Source organism: Borostomias antarcticus, assembly GCF_949987555.1.
Source record: "Borostomias antarcticus genome assembly, chromosome: 14".
Lineage (NCBI taxonomy): Eukaryota > Metazoa > Chordata > Actinopteri > Stomiiformes > Stomiidae > Borostomias > Borostomias antarcticus.
Window position 1 is genome coordinate 14,479,196 of NC_140247.1, and position 17,548 is coordinate 14,496,743.

At 46.8% G+C, this 17,548-nt stretch overlaps 1 protein-coding gene across 1 annotated transcript in view; it reads left to right on the forward strand.

Moving 5' to 3' along the window:
* Positions 1-17,548, forward strand: part of stx1b (syntaxin 1B) — a gene marked incomplete at both ends in the record, with an annotated part of 49,913 nt that overhangs the window by 20,916 nt on the left and 11,449 nt on the right. The window contains 3 exons of the mRNA XM_084448784.1: positions 942-1,016; positions 9,145-9,244; positions 13,845-13,919. Of these exons, the coding sequence (XP_084304910.1) occupies positions 942-1,016; positions 9,145-9,244; positions 13,845-13,919 (250 nt within the window). The remainder of the gene's footprint in view (positions 1-941; positions 1,017-9,144; positions 9,245-13,844; positions 13,920-17,548) is intronic.

Genomic DNA, 17,548 nt, shown 5'->3' on the forward strand with positions numbered 1-17,548 from the left:
TCATGTTCTTTTTATCTCTCTCTCTCTCTCGCTCTCTTACATGTAAACACGCAATCTCTCTCTTCCCCTCTCTCTCTCTCTCTCTCTCTCTCTCTGTCTTTCTCCCTCCCTCTCTCTCTCTCTCTTTCTCCCTCCCTCTCTTTCTCTCGCTCTCTCTCCCTATCATTTAACCTTGTTGTGTTTAGTGATGGAGTGAACATGGCTCAGCGAGTGTTTCTCGTGTGTGTTTGTGTGTGTGTGTGTGAGTGTGATGTGTGGGGTCGGCCAGGCGTTTTCCCCAGGGTCACTCCCAGTGCATCGCCAAGTATATAACCACTGACAGCACCGACACCGCACTCACTCGCCACCATTTTGTCACAGTTAGAGGACTTGTTCTCTGCCTGCTCATTGGACGAGGGAAGACAATCTCAATGCTGCACTGTGTGCTGTTTACACGTGTATCTGAATGCAGTACTGTGCGCGTTATCTGTAGTTGACACAGTAGTGTACATGCTATCTTTAGTTGACACAGTAGTGTACATGTTATCTGTCCTCTCTCCCTGGAGCTGACATGGCGCCTTGCTGTCGTAGTGGTAGCCAGCTGCTGCAGCTTTTTGTTTTTTTTGGAATATTTGTGTGTTTTTGTCCGCGTTTTCGAACACCATCAGTGACATACTCTGTTTTCTGCCATTTCCCCCCGGGATCAACAAAGTATCTACCGGCCGATCTATTTATAGTTTACACCATCACAGGAGTGACACAGTTGTGATGTTATCTATAGATTTACATGGTAGTGTGTAAGTAGTGATGTTATCTATAGTTTATGGTATGGTTATCTATAGATCTATGGTACTGTGTACATGTTATCTACAGTGTACACCGGGCGGGACTCCATGTTGAAAATAGCGTTGAGCCGTAACCGTGGAGACGTGTCTGATAATGTCCCTGTCTTCCTGTCGCAGGCTAAGGACAGCGATGATGACGAGGAAGTCGTTCAGGTGGACCGGGACCACTTCATGGATGAGTTCTTTGAGCAGGTGAGTGTCGATCCGAGCGTGCTGTCGTCTGCCGAGCCCAGCTGGGCCACTTAGGTCCACCAGGTCCAGTGATCACATGACACACACAATAGCTTTTTTTTATTTATATTTTTATTTTTTTTAAAGATAGCTGTTCATGTAGTAAAATGTATGGATATCACAAAAGAAAATCAATAGCTATTCATGAGGTAAAAGATAGGTATAATAGTAGTAATAGAAGTACAAAGCAGTACTGTGGGGGTGTTTTACTGTCGATCCATTGCTATTATACAGCAGATATTACTACGGTATTTCCACATGGTGACCGCTCAGCGTCAGTGTGGCCAGATGGGCAGCGAATATAATGAGTGTGTTTCTACAGTAGGTGGCATATGCAGAGTCATGTTTAGTGACATGCGTCACGTCTGTCCCGTCAGCCCAGTTCTGAAGGTGAGACCGCTGTAGGTGTCACCCGGGAGAGGTGAGGCGAGGTTTACTCTCACCATTAAATCATAACAGTTTATTGAAAAACGATTAAATAGCCGCCGTCATGTCTAAAATGACCTTCAGTGGACAGAGATTAACTATGGGTGTGAGTCACCTCCCAGTGGACAGTAACTGTTCGTTTCAGGGTCAGGGTTCTTCATTAGGGACGATCTTGCCGTGTTATTTTAATATACACGCCACAGAACACCAACATACAGGGAAAGGGGAGGAGCTACGTATGCAAATACAGCAGGATTATGTTTCATTTGTGTGTTTAAACAGGGGACATTTGAGTAATTTGCATACTGATTGATGAACCAGTAGAGGGGGGTGCTAATAAAAGACTTGGGGTGTGTGTGTGTGTGTGTGTGTGTGTGTGTGTGTGTGTGTGTGTGTGTGTGTGTGTGTGTGCGAGTGTGTGTGTGTGTGTGTGTGTGTGTGTGTGTGTGTGTGTGTGTGTGTGTGTGTGCAAGTCTGTGTGTGTGTGTGCATGTGTGTGTGTGTGTGTGTGTGTGTGTGTGTGTGTGTGTGTGTGTGTGTGAAAGTGTGTGAAAGTGTGTGTGGGTGTGTGTGTATGTGCGTGTGTGAGAGAGAGAGAGAGAGAGAGAGAGAGAGAGAAGTGTGTGTGTGTGCGTGTGTGTGTGTGTGCGGGGGTCATTAGAGCACCCAAGTCCTCCCCCCAGGTTTTCCAGTGCTTTTGTCCAGAGAGTGACCTTCCTCTCTGATTCCTCCTTCCTCTCCGATTCCTCCTTCCTCTCTGATTCCTCCTTCCTCTCTGATTCCTCCTTCCTCTCTGAAGTTACGAGCCTCAGTGCCTCATGTCCAGAGAGAGACCTTCCTCTATGAAGTTACGAGCCTCAGTGCCTCATGTCCAGAGAGAGACCTTCCTCTCTGAAGTTACGAGCCTCAGTGCCTCATGTCCAGAGAGAGACCTTCCTCTCTGAAGTTACGAGCCTCAGTGCCTCATGTCCAGAGAGAGACCTTCCTCTCTGAAGTTACGAGCCTCAGTGCCTCATGTCCAGAGAGAGACCTTCCTCTCTGAAGTTACGAGCCTCAGTGCCTCATGTCCAGAGAGAGACCTTCCTCTCTGAAGTTACGAGCCTCAGTGCCTCATGTCCAGAGAGAGACCTTCCTCTCTGAAGTTACGAGCCTCAGTGCCTCATGTCCAGAGAGAGACCTTCCTCTCTGATGTTACGAGCCTCAGTGCCTCATGTCCAGAGAGAGACCTTCCTCTCTGATGTTACGAGCCTCAGTGCCTCAACGCTGACAGGAGTGAAGGTGCACACTTTTCACGTCGACCTCTAACTGCCTCATGCCTCTTTGAAACACTTACAACCCGTCGGTCTTATCTGACAGTGAATACCTCCATCTAGGTTCGGATTCTTTAATGTACCTTCACGGACAGTTTGTTTGTTATTAAAAAAGAGTATATTGACTACAGTGAAACTGTGTAAACTCTTTTCTAGCAAAAAAGAATAATCTTAAAATAGAGTGGACAGCTGTTAGTCAATGCAGCAGTGGGGATACTGTGATACTGCTAATTAATTCCCCCTCAGGCAACCGATACTGCAGAGGAACCAGGTGATCTGTCTCTGGCTAATCAATGACTTGTTTAGTGTTTGATGGTGTGCTCACCTGGTCCGGTGAGACCTTCCTGCTCTTGTAAGCTCACATCCTGTTCCTCTACACGGATCCATCTGCCCGGGCTCAAGTCCATTTGTGCTCCTATCAAAATTTACTCGGGCCAACCGGCGTCCTATGAGGAGAAACCACTGGCAGCTAGGGGCGTGGTTTAGGGGTGACGACAGCCTATGACGTGATAGCCTGTGATAGACGGGTGATAGACAGATGGTTCATCCAATCACCGATGTTTTTTTTTTTTTAAGCGCCTGCCCTTTTCCAAACGACGCCTTTCCAGATGGTTGCGTGTGATAAACCATCTGGCGCGTCAGGTTAGTGCTCCCCAGGCAGGACCGTGACCCAGCAGGCACTAGGACCCGGGAGGGCTGGGATTCTGAACGCCTGCCGGTGAGACTTCTGGGTAGTGGAGTCATTAAACCTGGCTTAGCTGTAGGCCTTCCAACCTTCTGGACTGTGCTGGACTCCAGGGTGGTGTTCAAAAGACAAAACAGGTGAACATGTTTAAAAAATAAAAAAAGAGGGGGAGGTGAACTGCATGAACCAGTCCAACAAAGGAATGACACAGGTTTTACATTTTCGTTTCATATCACTTAAAATGCCCCTGGCCAGTGCAGGAGTAACAGCATTGGCATGGCCATCCGTCACCCAGAGGGGCTGTGTCTGTTTACAACGTATCCATCTCGCTGTCTGGCAATGGGGCTTTACGTAACAGGCTTTTGAAAGGAGCGGTGAAGTGAATACAGAAGTTGGTGGAGGGTCGTCTGATGACATAGACAAGCTAAATTGGGATTCCGCAGAGAGAGTGCGTGCTGCTGTCTGTCTGCAGACAATAGAAGGGGGAAAGTATCACAGCTATCAACAGTTTCCCCCGACAGACTCTGATCACTGACAGCCCTGCATGCACAACGGACATGGACCTACATGCACAACTGACATAGCCCTATAGGTGCACAACTGACATAGCCCTATAGATGCACAACTGACATAGCCCTATAGGTGCACAACTGACATAGCCCTATAGATGCACAACTGACATAGCCCTATAGATGCACAACTGACATAGCCCTATAGGTGCACAACTGACATAGCCCTATAGGTGTACAACTGACATAGATCTATAGATGCACAACTGACATAGATCTATAGATGCACAACTGACATAGCCCTATAGATGCACAACTGACATAGATATATAGATGCACAACTGACATAGCCCTATAGATGCACAACTGACATAGCCCTATAGATGCACAACTGACATAGCCCTATAGATGCACAACTGACATAGCTCTATAGATGCACATCTGACATAGCCATATAGATGCACAACTGACATAGCCCTATAGGTGCACAACTGACATAGCTCTATAGATGCACATCTGACATAGCCATATAGATGCACAACTGACATAGCCCTATAGGTGCACAACTGACATAGCCCTATAGATGCACAATTGACATAGATATATAGATGCACAACTGACATAGCCCTATAGATGCACAACTGATATAGCCCTATAGATGCACAACTGACATAGCCCTATAGATGCACAACTGACATAGCTCTATAGATGCACAACTGACATAGCTCTATAGATGCACAACTGACATAGCCCTATAGATGCACAACTGATATAGCCCTATAGGTGCACAACTGACATAGCTCTATAGATGCACATCTGACATAGCCATATAGATGCACAACTGACATAGCCCTATAGATGCACAACTGACATAGCCCTATAGATGCACAATTGACATAGATATATAGATGCACAACTGACATAGCCCTATAGATGCACAACTGATATAGCCCTATAGATGCACAACTGACATAGCCCTATAGATGCACAACTGACATAGCTCTATAGATGCACAACTGACATAGCTCTATAGATGCACAACTGACATAGCCCTATAGATGCACAACTGATATAGCCCTATAGGTGCACAACTGACATAGCCCTATAGATGCACAACTGACATAGATCTATAGATGCACAACTGACATAGCCCTATAGATGCACAACTGACATAGCTCTATAGATGCACAACTGACATAGCTCTATACATGCACAACTGACATAGCCCTATAGGTGCACAACTGACATAGCCCTATAGATGCACAACTGACATAGCCCTATAGGTGCACAACTGACATAGCCCTATAGATGCACAACTGACATAGCCCTATAGATGCACAACTGACATAGCCCTATAGGTGCACAACTGACATAGCCCTATAGGTGTACAACTGACATAGATCTATAGATGCACAACTGACATAGATCTATAGATGCACAACTGACATAGCCCTATAGATGCACAACTGACATAGATATATAGATGCACAACTGACATAGCCCTATAGATGCACAACTGACATAGCCCTATAGATGCACAACTGACATAGCCCTATAGATGCACAACTGACATAGCTCTATAGATGCACATCTGACATAGCCATATAGATGCACAACTGACATAGCCCTATAGGTGCACAACTGACATAGCTCTATAGATGCACATCTGACATAGCCATATAGATGCACAACTGACATAGCCCTATAGGTGCACAACTGACATAGCCCTATAGATGCAAAACTGACATAGCCCTATAGATGCACAACTGACATAGCCCTATAGATGCACAATTGACATAGATATATAGATGCACAACTGACATAGCCCTATAGATGCACAACTGATATAGCCCTATAGATGCACAACTGACATAGCCCTATAGATGCACAACTGACATAGCTCTATAGATGCACAACTGACATAGCTCTATAGATGCACAACTGACATAGCCCTATAGATGCACAACTGATATAGCCCTATAGGTGCACAACTGACATAGCCCTATAGATGCACAACTGACATAGATCTATAGATGCACAACTGACATAGCCCTATAGATGCACAACTGACATAGCTCTATAGATGCACAACTGACATAGCTCTATACATGCACAACTGACATAGCCCTATAGGTGCACAACTGACATAGCCCTATAGATGCACAACTGACATAGCCCTATAGGTGCACAACTGACATAGCCCTATAGATGCACAACTGACATAGCCCTATAGATGCACAACTGACATAGCCCTATAGGTGCACAACTGACATAGCCCTATAGGTGTACAACTGACATAGATCTATAGATGCACAACTGACATAGATCTATAGATGCACAACTGACATAGCCCTATAGATGCACAACTGACATAGATATATAGATGCACAACTGACATAGCCCTATAGATGCACAACTGACATAGCCCTATAGATGCACAACTGACATAGCCCTATAGATGCACAACTGACATAGCTCTATAGATGCACATCTGACATAGCCATATAGATGCACAACTGACATAGCCCTATAGGTGCACAACTGACATAGCTCTATAGATGCACATCTGACATAGCCATATAGATGCACAACTGACATAGCCCTATAGGTGCACAACTGACATAGCCCTATAGATGCAAAACTGACATAGCCCTATAGATGCACAACTGACATAGCCCTATAGATGCACAATTGACATAGATATATAGATGCACAACTGACATAGCCCTATAGATGCACAACTGATATAGCCCTATAGATGCACAACTGACATAGCCCTATAGATGCACAACTGACATAGCTCTATAGATGCACAACTGACATAGCTCTATAGATGCACAACTGACATAGCCCTATAGATGCACAACTGATATAGCCCTATAGGTGCACAACTGACATAGCCCTATAGATGCACAACTGACATAGATCTATAGATGCACAACTGACATAGCCCTATAGATGCACAACTGACATAGCTCTATAGATGCACAACTGACATAGCTCTATAGATGCACAACTGACATAGCTCTATAGATGCACAACTGACATAGCCCTATAGGTGCACAACTGACATAGCCCTATAGATGCACAACTGACATAGATCTATAGATGCACAACTGACATAGCCCTATAGGTGTACAACTGACATTGCCCTACGTACACAATACCCGTGGACGGGAATGTGCGTACACGTACAAGAATAAGAAGAATATAATACGTTTTTCTCACTAACTAATAAATCCTTTGGTGTGGGAGGCGTCTGCATTGTGTTGACGCTCTGTACAACTCCGCCCCGGAGGACATCGTCATCATGAGCGGTCAATATTGGACTCAGTGTTGGCCCGTGGTGCAGAGGATTTGAGCCGAGCGCGCCCTCGGCCTGCGGGTCCCACCGGGGCCCCCGTCGGGCCCTCCTGCCAATCGATGCCAATCGATGGACTGAACATCTTAACCCTCAGCCAGGGTGGGAGGGTGTGTGTCCATGGCCAGGGCTCTCCCACGCCGAACGCATAGAGAGAGGGAGCCTCGTGGTACAGCTGGCTATGGGCACCGGCTTGGGGAGCGTCTCGTAGTTAGATTGTTAGACCGGAGCTTGAACACATGTCCGTATTCAAGATTCAAAAAAGCTTTACAGTGAGGTAAACTCATTACCTCATCAACGTTAACAAAACAACTAACAAACTTTTATTGTCATACAGTGAGACATACACAGCCCACAGTGATGAGGTGGCGACGCCGAAACCCACACACGAAATGACAGGAGGGTCCACTGATGAAATTCTTCCCCTGCTCTTAACCCATCCCGTCGTCCTTCCTCCAAGGGCAGCCGGGAGCAGACAGTAGGCAGCGTGCGTGGGCCCCGTCTGGGGACCAACCAGGTGCTCCTGTCTGTCTTCGTGAGGGACGTACAGCGTTAGCAATCTGATCTTCTGCATGTTTTTCGTATTAGGTTCTTTATGGGGGACACTCTTGCGAGGACGGGGAGAACATGCACATTCTGCACAGAAAGGCCCAGGACCTTCTCGCTTCGTACTAGGTACAGTACTGTGCGACCGTGACGCATGTGAGCGATTTTGGGGTTCAGTGTCTCGCTCAAGGACACTTCGGCACACTCCGGAAGCTGGGATCCGGGGGCCTTGCTGTCCCCAGCCACCCTACCTCCCGAGCTTCCTGCCGCCCGACGGCTGTACTTGTGCAGGTCGGGGAGATCCAGGGTTGTACAGAGAAGATCATGGCGCGTTCCATTTGGCCCAGGAAGTTGTGATTTACGTGATATTATGCAGTTTTAACTGGAACGCCTTCTCCACTCGTGATCTCGTATCACTCGACCCTACTGTATGTGCCGATTATCCATAGTCCATTGTTCCATGCCTGGGAGAAATGTTAGGAGCTTGGCTTAAATGACGCACCTCTCTCGCTCTGTAGTCGTTGCAAAGAAAATTAATTTATTGTTCCAAATCCATAGTTTTTGATATTCGTCCAAAAATAAACTTACAAAAACCAATGTTCTAATACAGATACGGAGAGTATGGTCAAATTAAGGTGTTGAACCACACTCCTCTCTTTCACCTTGGCCTACCGAATTCAACTTCCCCTTGTCCTATATAGACACTCCCCTTGACCTCTCTATCCTGTCCTCAGGAATCCAACTCAAAAGGACATTAGGCACATGAAACAAAACAAACAACAATAACACAAAACCATCACTCATCCAAGGCCATACCTCAAAACATAAACCATAAATATTCAATGAAAATGGCTGTAACACCTACCCCTAGTTCACTCTGGAAGTCCTGAACAAGATGGCAGCTCTCTGTGTAACTAAATGACACTTTAGTAATACTGTTTTATTAGCATTTCTGTCTTATCTGTGTCTCCTTAAATCAGCCGTACACTCAGTATTCCCTAACTGTTATCTGAGGACATGTTCGCTACCTCTTTTGTTTGCGCGAAATACCACATAGTGTGTTATCTACTGGTTTGGCAAACAAAGCTAGCTAACGTCCATCTTTGTTCCGAGCTGTTGTTGGTGTCTACTGTAACGCGGTGACCTCAGGGGTGACGTCACTCTCCGTTTCTCCCACCTCCCACCCCACCACTTCCCAGCCAAAAGGAAGGCAGCGTTAGCTCATGTGGTGATGTTATGTGTGCCTGTGCAGGTGGAGGAGATCCGGGGTTGTATAGAGAAGCTGTCAGAGGATGTGGAGCAGGTGAAGAAGCAGCACAGCGCCATCCTAGCAGCGCCCAACCCTGACGAAAGTAAGTCTCCGCCAATCGCATGCTCTCCCTGGGTCTGAACGCACTATGTGACATGTACTTTATTATCTTAATGTATCTCTGGCTGACCCAGTTCTTCCCATACGGGTAGACTGTGGAGTAAAAAGCTGTTTTGTAATGCCAGCTGTGCTAGTTCTAGAGTCGACTGCAACAGCAAGACAAGAACTCGGCTCATAACTCACAATGGTGAAACCCTTCCTACACCTCTGGGAAAACAACTGTGTCTGACCCTGTCAGATCTGAGAAAATCAGTAAATTATCTGAGGAAATGGGATTGGAAATAGGCCCTGTCTGTGTACGACCCCCACATATATGATTCAGCCAAATTATCGTCATTATTCACATGGAAATAACAGATTATGATGGAAAGATGATAAAAGCAACACTGGTGATCTGTATTATAACAACAGCAAATCTTTCAAATTTTTTGAAAGGGTTCAGTGAGAAGCCACAATGCTCCACGATCCTTTGCTAACTACAACACACTGACTACACTGTTGTCGAGTATTGACTCAAACTGAAAATCATGTTTGTGGGAATATATTCTAACTAACACGATCTAGAATTTCCACCAGTAACTTGAGTGAAAACTAATCCTGTTATTCTCCTACAGTTGGTTTTTAAGATCTGAGGCCTGTCTGACAGTTTGCCAAAAATTTCCTTAAATGCCTCCATCATGCAGTCAAGTGAGAGACTGCTCTACAATATGAGAGTAGATGTTCCTAGTAGTTCACTAGGACCCAGACAGCATGAGACTCAACTGGAGGGAGTGAGTGCCAGAGCCACAGATAGTCTTTTGTGGCCCAACGCTAGCCTTAGTCAGACAGTCTTTCATGACTAACGCTAGCCTTAGTCAGCCTTTCATGGCTAACGCTAGCCTTAGTCAGTCTTTCATGGCTAACGCTAGCCTTAGTCAGCCTTTCATGGCTAACGCTAGCCTTAGTCAGCCTTTCATGGCTAACGCTAGCCTTAGTCAGCCTTTCATGGCTAACGCTAGCCTAAGTCAGTCTTTCATGGCTAACGCTAGCCTTAGTCAGTCTTTTGTGGCTAACAAAAGCCTTAGTCAGACAGTCTTTCATGGCCTAACGCTAGTCTTAGTCAGACAATCTTTCATGACTAACGCTAGCCTTAGTCAGCCTTTCATGGCTAACGCTAGCCTTAGTCAGTCTTTCATGGCTAACGCTAGCCTTAGTCAGTCTTTCGTGGCTAACGCTAGCCTTAGTCAGACAGTCTTTCATGGCTAACGCTAGTTTAGTCAGTCTTTTGTGGCTAACACTAGCCTTAGTCAGACAGTCTTTCATGGCCTAACGCTAGTCTTAGTCAGACAGTCTTTCATGGCCTAATGCTAGTCTTAGTCAAACAGTCTTTGATGGCTACCGCTAACCTCAGTCAGACAGTCTTTCGTGGCCTAACGCTAGCCTAAGTCAGCCAGTCTGTCATGGCTAACACTAGCATTAGTCAGACAAGCGCTAGTCTGGGTGGATCCACCCTGCTCGACACGAACCCTCCTCACGGAATACTGCAGGATTTTGCTCCATTTCATGAGCAGCAGATTATGTCCTGGATGCCGGACTCCGCAGCCTCTGTTTATTTGCATGCTATTTCTGCCTTTATGATTTCAATATTTCCTCAGATTTTGTCTCATGTTCGTTTTGCATGTTTTTCTCATGTTATGTGCCGTTATTGGAATGCTTTTGTTATTCTTTCATATGTCTCTTTCTTTATTTGGGTCCTTTATATCCTCTTCTGTTCGTCTCCCCATGCATGCCACATGAAGGACTTGCCACAATGGACTTGTAATCGGAGTTGAGTCTTTGTGAGTGAGTTAACTGGTCACTGGTTAACTACTCTGCTAGTTAACCAGTAGCCTACATAGCCTATGTGATTTCTGTGCTGTGCTTGTGTGTGATTCTTTATAATTTCGCAAGCTGAATTCATTAGTTAGCCTAGCTTATCATGTTCTTTAGATACAATGAAAATCATTGATTGAATTACTGTTGCATACAATTGATGGACGCTGTGGGGAAGTTGTGAGAACGATCTAAAATGCATCCAAGTGTACTTCCTTGAATAATGCATGCTGGGACATGTACGGTTTGTACCCTGCACATCCGTCTGAAACCCATCTGAAACCCAACATTGTTGCTGCAGTAGTGGTCATACAGCTTCCACTGCCACTCTGGGCTATTTTGTAGTTAATTGTGAATGGTGCGGTTAGAAATCATTCACGGACTTGGCAGAGGGACAGATAGGGAGCTTAGCTCTGCCTCTCTCTCTCTCCCAACATGGCCACAGGACATCTCTGTGATGTAGACAGATGTCCTAAGGACCCTTTTCATTCAGGTCGAGTACAGAAATCATCCCCTCATATTAGACAGGGCTACTTCAGCACCGGCAGGACTGACTTCAGGCCCAACAGGCTGAAACAGAATGCAGTCAGAATGGTTTATAGAATCCCTTGTGTGAGAGAACACCTTACGCACACAAAGCCAAAATACTGTATATTCGCTGAGGTGCTTTGTAGTTGTATTGAACGTTTGCTTTAGATGTCGCTAGCCGAAAGGTGACGTATTAGTCTCAAAGAGCGGTCTAAATCTGTAGAGTGAGCTTAGCGGTGTGTGTGTGTGTGTGTTATTGTTGTTGTTGTTTTTGTTGCTATAGATTATGTGAGCTAAGGTTGCAGGTGCTGATTCCAGACACCAGTATTGACCCATTCAGAAGTGTTTTTGTGTGCAAATATGAGTTGCCATTTCAGTGGCATGGAACACGTTCTGCTTTTGCATAATCGATAGGCAGATAAAATGCAGAGACTTAACGAGGCCACAGGACACCTTTAATATATTTCAAACTTACATGCAAAACAGAAAACACATGAGACAATCAACACTACACACACAACGCTGTTAACCCTAAACACCAGCAACACTTCATTACTGTCTGTTGGTTGATAACAGCTAGATAGGAATTAGCCAGAATTAGCTTAGTACTTACAGGTTGATTACCACTAATTGGCTCTAGGTATACACCAATCAAATATCCTCAAATTAAAAAGTCTTCTATGCAGATTCAGCATTTTCAAAGGTAATTTACTTAACTATGTTGTTTGTATACAATAATTGAATGCTCTAATATGTGGGAAAAATTAGACAATAATGTTTGTGTCCGTCTCTGTCATTTCATAGATCAAAATGGTGACAGTTTTCTGGTGGACGACCCTTAGAAAGGAGTTCCCTGGTGTTAAAAGTTCTAGCTTCCCCCACCATCATAAAAAGACATGCAACGTATGAATGTGAATGAATGTTGGTGGTGGTCGGAGGGGCTGTAGGCGCTGATTGGCAGCCACGCTTCTGTCAGTCTGCCCCAGGACAGCTGTGGCTACAGATGTATCTTACCACCACCGGGATGACTGTGTCTGAATGAATACTGGACTCTGTAAAGCGCTCTGGGTATCATGAAGGGCGCTATATAAATCCAACTTGATTGATTGAAAAGGTTTTGTGGAAGACCATTAAGTGTAGATTCCAACTAAGCTACTATTCTTAATATCTGTAGGCTAACTGGTATCGAGGTAACGGGACCCAAATCTCAAATGATCGGGCCCATCTTCTGCAGACCTAATAATAAAGCATCACATTCTCCTACCAAAAACTCTCTTCTATCAAAGTACGACGTGAGAAAAAAGCATAAGAAGGGTAAATGGACGGCACTTATATAACGCTTTTATCCAAAGGGCTTTACAATGGCCTCTCACTCACCCATTCACACACATACACCAATGGTGGCAGCTGCCTTGCAAGGCGCTAGCCTGCTCATTTGGGAGCAATTTGGGGCTCAGTGTCCTGCCCAAGGACACTGACATGTGGACAGGAGGAGCCGGGATTCAAACCGGCGACCCTACGATCACTGGACGACTCGCTTTACCTCCTGAGCTACAGCCTCCCCAGCGGCTCATACCTAGCCAACAGGGAATGAGCCGTTGATTAACTCATTAGCTATACATATAATCGCGGGTTGACACTTTTAATTGGTTGCCGATTAACAAATGATGCGTGGTCAGTTTGTATTACCAGCGAGCAACATGTCCCGGCGCCGAGACACAGTCGCTAGGTGAGGCAGTGGGAGGTAGACAGCGGGAATGAGAGTGTGATGGAGGGAGAGAAGGAGGGAGGGAGTGTGTGGGAGGGAGAGAGAGAGAGAGAGAGAGAGAGGGAGGGAGAGAGAGGGAGGGAGGGAAAGGGCTGAGCTGGTTCCCACTGACTGAATGGCACTGCAGCGGTCATAAATCAGAACAGGCACTGCAGCTGAGCCATACACACACTCACACACACACACACACACACACACACACACACACACACACACACTCATACACACACTCATAAACACACACACACTTATACACACACACACACGCACACATACATACATGTATGTGCACACTTTTACATGCATGATTGCATACGCAATCACACAAGATCAACCAAGATCTTTCTGTTTACTTTGAATGGACAACTAATGTTGAGCTTATCATCATCATCATCATCATCATCATCATTCTTCTTCTTCTCTCCCTTTTCCTCAGAGACCAAGCAGGAGTTGGAGGACCTCACAGCTGACATCAAGAAGACAGCCAATAAAGTTCGCTCAAAATTAAAAGGTAAGTAAAGAAGGTTGAACCCGGAAAGACGCCTTATTGGACTGAACAAGGCTGTCTAAGCAGGCTAAAACAGAGAGGTACTGCTGTCCACATAGAGGTACTGCTGTCCACATAGAGGTACTGCTGTCCACATAGAGGTACTGCTGTCCACATAGAGGTACTGCTGTCCACATAGAGGTACTGCTGTCCACATAGAGGTATTGCTGTCCACATAGAGGTACTGCTGTCCACATAGAGGCACTACTGTCCACATAGAGGCACTACGGTCCACATAGAGGCACTACTGTCCACATAGAGGCACTACTGTCCACATAGAGGTACTGGTACTGCTGTCCACATAGAGGTACTGCTGTCCAGAAAGAGGTACTGCTGTCCACATAGAGTCACTGGTACTGCTGTCCACATAGAGGTACTACTGTCCATAGAGGTACTGCTGTCCACATACAGTAGAGGTACTGGTACTGCTGTCCACATAGAGGTACTGCTGTCCACATAGAGGTACTGGTACTGCTGTCCACATAGAGGTGCTACTGTCCATAGAGGTACTGCTGTCCACATAGAGGTACTGGTACTGCTGTCCACATAGAGGTACTACTGTCCATAGAGGTACTGCTGTCCACATAGAGTCACTGGTACTGCTGTCCACATAGAGTCACTGGTACTGCTGTCCACATAGAGTCACTGGTACTGCTGTCCACATAGAGATACTGCTGTCCACAAAGAGGTACTGGTACTGCTGTCCACATAGAGATACTGCTGTCCACATAGAGGTACTGGTACTGCTGTCCACATAGAGATACTGCTGTCCATAGAGGTACTGCTGTCCACATAGAGATACTGCTGTCCATAGAGGTACTACTGTCCATAGAGGTACTGCTGTCCACATAGAGATACTGGTACTGCTGTCCACATAGAGGTACTGCTGTCCACATAGAGATACTGGTACTGCTGTCCACATAGAGGTACTGCTGTCCACATATAGGCAGTGTGGTGTGGTGACTCTCTAATGACCAAAGCACGCAGAGTGTGTTCTTAGATCTAGAACGTATTGTGCTTGACCGGAACACCGGCGGCTGTAGAGACCCAGAAGTCCGAACCAAAACACGGAGAAAGGCAGAAAGCCCCCCTCCAGCAGGCGAGAGACCCTTTAACAGCCGAGGAAATCAGATCAGGAACGTTTCTGCTCCCTTCTGGGTTTCCTGTCATTCCAGGGCCTATTCCTACATCATAGATCAGAATGATGAAACACCCTGGTCTAATCCACACAGTGTTAGTAAACACATAATGGCAGCCGTTGGCTCTAGGGAGCAGGAGAGGAGTCGAGCGAGGTCGCAGCTTGGCTCTCTGGGGGTTTTGGTTCCAGCAAGGGGGGGACAGGCGAGCGGGAGAGGGGAGAGAGGAGAGGGGAGATGGAGAGGGGAGAGGGAGATGGGAGAGGGGAGAGGGAGAGGGAGAGGGAGAGGGAGAGGGAGAGGGAGAGGGAGAGGGAGAGGGAGAGGGAGAGGGAGAGGGAGAGGGAGAGGGAGAGGGGAGATGGGAGAGGGAGAGGGGAGAGGGGAGATGGGAGAGGGAAAGGGAGATGGGAGAGGGGAAAGGGGAGACGGGGCGGCGGTGGCGCGGAGTGGACCATCCACGCTGGGAGGGTTCAAGGACGTTGCTGCTTTAATGTAGAGCCCAGGGTCTAACTATCTACTCCTCTACTGCACATGCTCAGATATGCACGCACGTACACACACACACACACACATATGCACAAACAAGTGCACACACGCACAAACATGCACACACACCCACACACACATACATATGTATGTGCATACACGCGCACACACACACACAAGCACATACATATATGTATGTGCATACACACACACATACATATATGTATGTGCATATACACACACACACACAAGCACAGACACACACACACACACCAACGCACACACACACTGGTACAAGCCGTCTTGGAATAGCTGTGATGGTGGAGATATGGCTATAATTGGAATCCCCACAAGGTCTATCTGTGATTGTCCTCTACAAACACACAGATGCTTTTCATGGCCTCTCCTCCGTGCAGAAGAGGAGTGCAGCAGAGAGAGAGAGACACACACACACACACACACAGAGATGCACACACACACACACACAGATGCAAAGAGAGAGAGAGAGAGACGCACACACACACACACACACACACACACAGATGCAGAGAGAGAGAGAGAGACGCACAGAGAGAGAGAGACGCACACACACACACACACACACACACACACACACACACAGATGCACACACACACACACACACACAGATGCAGAGAGAGAGAGAGAGACGCACAGAGAGAGAGAGACGCACACACACACAGACAGACACACACACACAGTGTGTCCTGCAGGGCCGTGTGTGTGCCTGATCCCAGAGCTCCCAGTAGCGGTGGTGACTTGATGGAGCGGCGCGTTCGTAGGGAACAGTCTTGTTTGGATTATCTGAGTGCTTTCATTCAACCTTCATCCATCCATGAGTTCTCATTGAGATTAAAATCCGCGACAGAGAGACCCGCTGGCCAAGGTGCTGCCCCCAACACTGAAAAGAACATACGATAAAAAAGACTGGTCACTCAAAAAATATAGAGCATGTGACAAGCTTTCTTGAATAATGAATATCAAATATGATAAAATTAAAGTCCAAAACATTTAAATTCAGATCCGTTCCCCAGCTTTAAATATCGGCCTGTCCTTGAGCTGAGTAGCGTAGCTGTCCGGTCGCGTGACTTCCAGTTTGTTTTTTTTGTTATCGGGGGGGGGGGGGGGGGGGGGGTCCTCGAGGTGTGTGTGGTGAAACCGATGGAGGTGACATCACTGCTGTCACGCCGACCGAGCCCCCGGCGCTGGCCTCAGGCAGCCCTGCCCTGTCAGGTCACATATCAGTTTACACCTCCCACTACGCCAGTACACTGCTGCGTTGCTAGGCTACAGTACGTACGACATCCCATAGTAATAAGACTCGCTACCGCTGCTGCCAGAGCTGAGGTAACACAAAATGGGGTCTAAATGGTGTCGATGGTGTTTCGCTTGAACGAAACGATATTAATAGCCCTAATTCTTCTGGTTAACATTCAGTTCACTGTATTCTGCACTGCGTTCACTGTAACGTTACTGCAGTTATCAGTCATATAGCCGGCCTATCCCTGGACCATAGCAGGCCTATCCCTGGACCATAGCAGGCCTATCCCTGGACCATAGCAGGCCTATCTCTGGACCATAGCAGGCCTATCTCTGGACCATAGCAGGCCTATCTCTGGACTATAGCAGGCCTATCTCTGGACTATAGCAGGCCTATCCCTGGACCATAGTAGGCCTATCTCTGGACCATAGCAGGCCTATCCCTGGACCATAGCAGGTCTATCCCTGGACCATAGCAGGCCTATCTCTGGACCATAGCAGGCCTATACCTGGACTATAGCAGGCCTATCCCTGGACCACAGCAGGCCTATCCCTGGACCATAGCAGGCCTATCTCTGGACTATAGCAGGCCTATCCCTGGACCATAGCAGGCCTATACCTGGACCATAGCAGGCCTATACCTGGACCATAGCAGGTCTATCCCTGGACCATAGCAGGCCTATCCCTGG